This window comes from Salvelinus alpinus, chromosome 12 (genome assembly GCF_045679555.1).
Source record: "Salvelinus alpinus chromosome 12, SLU_Salpinus.1, whole genome shotgun sequence".
NCBI lineage: Eukaryota > Metazoa > Chordata > Actinopteri > Salmoniformes > Salmonidae > Salvelinus > Salvelinus alpinus.
The window spans coordinates 10,949,689-10,955,985 of record NC_092097.1 but is presented as its reverse complement, the minus strand read 5'-3'; the positions used below and the strand labels follow the sequence as shown (position 1 = coordinate 10,955,985).

Here is a 6,297-nt window from a genome sequence, read left to right as displayed (position 1 = left end):
CAGAATGTCCTAGGTTTTGAGGGAGCGTGCAATTGGCATGCTGACTGCAGGAATGTCCACCAGCTGTTGCCAGAGAATTGAATGTTAATTGTTCTACCATAAGCTGCCTTCAATGTCATTTTGGAGAATTTGGAAGTAAGTCCAACCGGCCTCACAACCGCAGACCACGTGTAACCACGCCAGCCCAGGACCTCCACATCCGGCTTCTTCACCTGTGGGACATCTGAGACCAGCCACCTGGACAGCTGATGAAATTGTGGATTTTCACAACCGAAGAATTTCTGCACAAGCTGTCAGAAACCGTCTCATGGAAGCTCATCTGTGTGCTCGTCGTCCTCACCAGGGTCTTGATCTGACTGCAGTTCGGCGTTGTAACCGACTTCAGTGGGCAAATGCTCACCTTTGATGGCCACTGGCATGCTAGAGAAGTGTGCTCTTCATGGATAGAGACAGCAGGAGCGGTAGAGATACTCTGAATGATCGGCTATGAAAATCCAACTGACATTTACTCCTGAGGTGCTGACCTGTTGCACCCTTGACAACCACTGTGATTATTATTATTTGACCCTGCTGGTCATCTATGAACATTTGTTCTGTTATAATCTCCACCCGGCATAGCCAGAAGAGGACTGGCCACCCCTCATAGCCTGGTTCCTCTCTAGGTTTCTTCCTAGGTTCTGGCCTTTCTAGGGAGTTTTTCCTAGCCACCGTGCTTCTACACCTGCATTGCTTGCTGTTTGGGGTTTTAGGCTGGGTTTCTGTACAGCACTTTGTGACATCAGCTGATGTAAGAAGGGCTTTATAAATACATTTGACTGATTGATTGATGGATGAATGCCGGTTTCAACTATACTGGGCAGAGCGGTTTGCTGATGTCAACGTTGTGAACAGAGTGCCCCATGGTGGCGGTGGGGTTATGGTATGGGCAGGCGTAAGTTACGGGCAACGAATACAATTGCATTTTATCGATGGCAATTTAAATGCACAGAGATACCTTGACGAGATCCTGAGGCCCATTGTCGTGCCATTCATCCGCCACCATCACCTCATGTTTCAGCATGATAATGCACAGCCCCATGTCGCAAGGATCTGTACACAATTCCTGGAGGCTGGAAAGGTCCCAGTTATTCAATTTTTTAAGGCATCTGTGACCAACAGATGCATATCTGTATTCCCAGTCATGTGAAATTCATAGATTAGGGTTTAATAAATGTATTTCAATTGACTGATTTCCTTATATGATCTGTAAAATAATTGAAATTGTTGCATGTTGCGTTTATATTTTTGTTCCGTGTATATTAATTGAAATAGCCCAATAGTTCCGCATACCCATTACTCAATTCTCAGAATGAGTAGAGGGCAGGCTGCAGCAGGCCTAGTGGGCGGAGATAAGCGCACCATGATTCTTGGAAAGTAGGGGGAAGGTGCAGTCCGATTCCTGGGAGAGCAGAGCAACAAGCGCAGCAATACCGCAAGGCTATGACATGACTATGGGGAATTTAGACTCGTCACTAGGAATGATCAATTTGTTTTTGTTTTTTACACTGGCATTCACTGTAACATATTTCAAAAAATAAAATGTGAAGGTTTGGACTGGAGTTTACAAACTATAACAGGGTCGGTGGCAGCTCCGCATGACGTCAGAGGCGCGGGTGTGCTGAACAGTTCTCAGAATACAATTCTTGGAATTGGCGAATTTTATAAGCCAAACCCGCAGTCTTTCCTTCACACGCGTAGAACCCATTCTAGTGGCAACACTCATTGCACTGCTGCTCTGTATTCTCTTTGTCTAAATTATACATTTATTATATTGCTTTTGAATTAGTTAATTACAGACAGTCTATTAACATATGGGATATTCGGACGCAACTTCTCTATTCACTGAACAGATGCGTGGGACATTCAGAACAAAATGAACACATTCCTTTGTTTCGACCGGCTTATTTTCGTTAAACCGCTGTGGAATTAGACTAGTATGGGATATTGAAGACTCACCATCATGATTCTTTGTGTTCAGGGGTAAGTTCACATTATTTTGTCCCTGTTTGATGGAAAATTACACCATGCTTAGATGTTGATATTCAAAACCAAAAGGCAAAGGCAAAAGTGTTTATCTTCGACATAATATGATCTAAAATAATTTATGGCTAGAAAACAGAAAACATACAGAATATTGTCGAATAAGATTCATGTGGGTCGTTCTTCAATTATGGTGGCATTTTCTAAGAAAAAAAATATTTGGGTAGGGTACTTTTTCCCATTATCAATAAACTAATACTAATATTAAATATGTTAGCGTAATGTTTTCAAATATTGTTTTAACAGTAGGAGTATTAACACCAATGATGGTAACAATAACTATGTTTCCATCCAACCTTTTTATGCGCGTAAAGTAGTCTACATGTTGGATAACAAATGTCACGATAGGCCAGATGGAAACAGAAAATGTGTCGGTGAACTTTCCAAATGTCGACAAAACAAAATACGCTTGACATGGTGGGATCTTTTCTGTTTGGAAAATTAATTATGCGAGAAATGTCGGTAGAAACGCTTTTTACATTTGAGTCATTTAGCAGACGCTCTTATCAAGAGCGATTTACAGAGGCAATTAGGGTTACACATGGACAGATTTTCGACCTTGTTGGGTCGGGAATTCGGGTGGAAACACACCACTGGTGGGAAAATGCGCATCTTTTCTTTATGCGCATTTTAGAATATTCACATGAAAATGTGTTTCCAATTGTATGGAAACCTCATGAGAACAAATGAAACATTTTAGATTCATTAGGATTTTCTGAAATAGACGCCTCAAATGCTCAAATCTAAGGTTATCAATCCTTTACAAATCATTTACTAAAGTGATCTTAGTAATAACTTTGTTCACAATGTTAGTTCCCTTCATTTAATTGACTAACACCATGTAACACATTAGATTTAGACCCACCAGCACTTATGAAATCCTCAAACGTATGACATAGGCCTGCTCAAAGGATGTGAGAGCTAATATTTTCATTAAAGAAGCACCCCAGCTTTTTTGGGATTATTTTCCTGTTGAAAAACAATGTCTCATGTACAAATACAGTAATGTACACACACTTAAGGGTAAACAAATGTGTTTTCAGCAAAATAGTGTTTTTTTTAGGCACAACTGCAAACTTCATGGAGTAGGCCGTTCAAAGAGATACAAAGAGGTGCCTTCTGATGTCATCGGCCTTTCCCCCCACTCCCACTTGTGCCATGTCAGAGGACACCTGGACTGCCTATTGAGATCTGTCTTTTGTTAAGTAAATCAGGTGATAAATTAGCTGAAAAGGAGACTGGACTAAAACTCCTCCCCGGATAAAAGTTTGCCACTGGAGAGAATGCTCAAGGTCCTTGTATATCTTGGTAATCAGTGATGTTCAAGGCGCTAACACCAATGACATAATATTGAGGGACAGACATTGTACTAGTAAATACATTTTTTTGTTTGTTATTTTTATAGCCTTCTTTGTTTTTATTGATCTGTAGAATATATGAAATACTCCCGTTCACTGTCTAGCATTCAAAATAATAGATAGATATCTCGAAATCCCCAAAACATGTCACTACAACTCTACACATCACTACTGGGACAAGCCAATTTGCCAACACTAAGTACTTTAAACAATGCATAAACATAAGGTTTTGCAGTATTAAGGATTTGCAATATGTTTTATCATTGATCAACAGTTCAATATAAACAATATAAAGTGTTTTTCCTGTGTGGCTCAGTTGGTAGAGCATGGCGTTGGCAAGGCCAGAGTTGTGGGTTGATTCCCTGTGCCACCCATATGTAAAATGTATGCACACGACTGTAAGTCGCTTTGGATTAAAGCGTCTGCTAAATGGCATATATTATATATTATGGTTGCAAAGGGATGCAAATGCCACCACATTTCAAGAACTACCCATCTAGAAAGTGTGCATGGCTATTTGTGGTATTCTCATTTGAAGTTGTTTTATGTAGGCTTGAAAATGTACATATGGGGATTCATATTATAATACTACAAATTTTAACAGTCTTAACACCTGTTACGGAGCATCTCAGTCAATTCACACTCACAGTCTGTGACTGCTTGATGTGTGGGCTCTTTTGTCTTGCCAATGTTCAAGGGAGGGAGGCAGGCAGCTGTCCGAGATTTAATGTAGAGAATTTAGGTTTTCCAAAGCCACCATTCCCAAATGATGAACTTTGTGCGTGCAAAAGCGATACAAAAACAAACATTTAGTGTTAGGACTATCCTCGTGTTAGGACTATCCTCGTGTTAGGACTATCCTCGTGTTAGGACTATCCTCGTGTTAGGACTATCCTATAACAGAGTAGTGGGAAATTAAATGGAAGGTTAAATGTGTTAGATAGACCAGTGTCCCCCTACTGTTTCCTACACTTGTCCCGTGCTTATTATTGTGGTCTCTTGTTTACAGCCCTAGACCACTGCTGTCTGGTACACCCACAGAGGGACACCTAGGAATGCGGACAGGGAGCGTCTCCTCCCCTCACTGCATTCACAGCACCTCTCCGCAGTGGGACCCCACAAAAGACCTGCGCACCATCGCCAACAACACATTCTACCTTGATACCTCAGGTAATGCAAAATGCAATATTCAAAATGTGAACTCAGTCTGAAACCCCATCATTGTTTCTTGTTTTAATGTTTTTCATAATTGCGTTTCAATTCATCCAGCCAACTGTTTACTACAGGCTTATCACTCAAATCTAAACCATTGAATAAGTGAATAACCTTTGACCCATCTCTGCAGGCTGGTACTGGGGAGCCATCACAGCAGGTCAGGCCCATGCAGCTCTGCAGGCAGCGTCAGAAGGGGCCTTTCTGATTCGAGACAGCAGCCATCCCCTGTACATGCTGACCCTGTCTGTTAGGACTGCCCGTGGCCCTACCAGTATACGCATCCAGTACAGTGGAGCCCGGTTTCTGCTAGACTCCAGCTCGCCAGCCCGACCCAGCCTTCTGTCCTTCCCTGATGTGCCTAGCATGGTGCAGTATTATGTGGGACCAGGGAGGAAGGTGCAGCAGGGGAAGGTGGAGGAAACTCATGGTGGCAAGCCTGCCCAGAGGACAGTTCAGGAGAGCACAGTACTGCTGAAGCTCAAGCGGGCCCTGCACAAGCCCCAGGCCTTCCCCTCCCTACAGCACCTTGCACGCCTCACCATCAACTGCAGCACAGACTGTCCTGACCAACTGCCGCTGCCACGCCCACTGGTGCGCTTCCTGCAGGACTACCCCTTCCAGGTATGAGGGTCCTGTGATCTACACCCCTATGGAGGGCATAGCTGAATTAAACTAAACCGTTCAACTAAATCTCGAGGAGCGCTGTCAGAAATTGGTCCCTGGCAGCTGGAAACCACATTACTGCACTGGTCAGTAATAAAGCCACATCGGACACATGGTTGGTCATGAGACCATGTCTGGGAAAGAACCTTTCAGAAAATGGTGTCTCGTTTTTGTATTTCTCAGAGGGGGAAGTGGAGTTCTGCGAACCCCGCCGCATGAGACTCATTGGAAAACAAAACGTGGTGCGAACTGTAGTGTATCCCCGTGCTATGGGGGATATGCTCCCCACCCTCGTGCTATGGGGGATATGCTCCCCACCCTCGTGCTGTGGGGGATATGCCCCCCACCCTCGTGCTGTGGCAGTGAATTGTTTTCCAGTGAGATGCATTTTCAATGTTTTATTTTGGTCATTTTTTACCCCCCAACTCTGTACATATTCCTTTTTCTATAAAAAATAATATTCAACATGAGTCATACTGCTTCTGTCTTCAATGTCCTGTTCTCTTTTGGTGGGTCAATGGCCACAAGGAGCTTTATAGGCCTACATCCACAGAAAAAATCTTGGTTGTTACGCAACATCAACGTCTAAAGTTACCTTTATAACAGAAAGCGACTAACCCCCCACCCCCCTCTGGTTTAAGTACGTACCAGAGGAGGCTGGTGGGAGGAGCTATAGGAGGACGGGCTCATTGTATTCGCTGGAATGGAATCAGTGGAACGGAGTCAAATGTGATTTGATGTGTTTGACACCGTTCCATTTAATCCGTTCCAGCCATTACAATGAGCCCGTCCTCCTATAGCTCCTCCACTGGTGTGTACCCAGCCGATCTCCGAGGCAGAACAGGCTGGCTGGATTGAACGTGTCAGACTGAATCTGAGTCAGTGGGCGAGTCAGCGAGGGAGGAGAATGGGAATCACTTAATTCCTAGAACTATTGCATGCTTCCTGGGAGGGTGAAATTCTGAGAGGGAGGGTTCTAAGA

At 43.5% G+C, this 6,297-nt stretch overlaps 1 protein-coding gene across 1 annotated transcript; it reads left to right on the top strand.

Moving 5' to 3' along the window:
- The first annotated feature begins 1,471 nt into the window (after positions 1-1,471).
- On the top strand, positions 1,472-5,785 carry LOC139535504 (cytokine-inducible SH2-containing protein-like). Its single transcript, XM_071334957.1, has 3 exons — positions 1,472-2,019; positions 4,447-4,607; positions 4,783-5,785. Exons 1-3 carry the CDS (start codon positions 2,000-2,002, stop codon positions 5,277-5,279), a joined length of 678 nt encoding a protein of 225 aa, XP_071191058.1. The 5' UTR covers positions 1,472-1,999; the 3' UTR covers positions 5,280-5,785.
- The last annotated feature ends 512 nt before the right edge of the window (positions 5,786-6,297 follow it).

What these genes read in the sequence shown, in the direction of transcription:
- LOC139535504 (XM_071334957.1), top strand. Translation starts at nt 2,000, where the DNA reads ATGATTCTTTGTGTTCAGGG. An exon ending in ATGATTCTTTGTGTTCAGGG is followed by an intron (nt 2,020 to 4,446) that starts GTAAGTTCACAT and finishes TCTTGTTTACAG; the next exon opens with CCCTAGACCACTGCTGTCTG. An exon ending in ATTCTACCTTGATACCTCAG is followed by an intron (nt 4,608 to 4,782) that starts GTAATGCAAAAT and finishes CCATCTCTGCAG; the next exon opens with GCTGGTACTGGGGAGCCATC.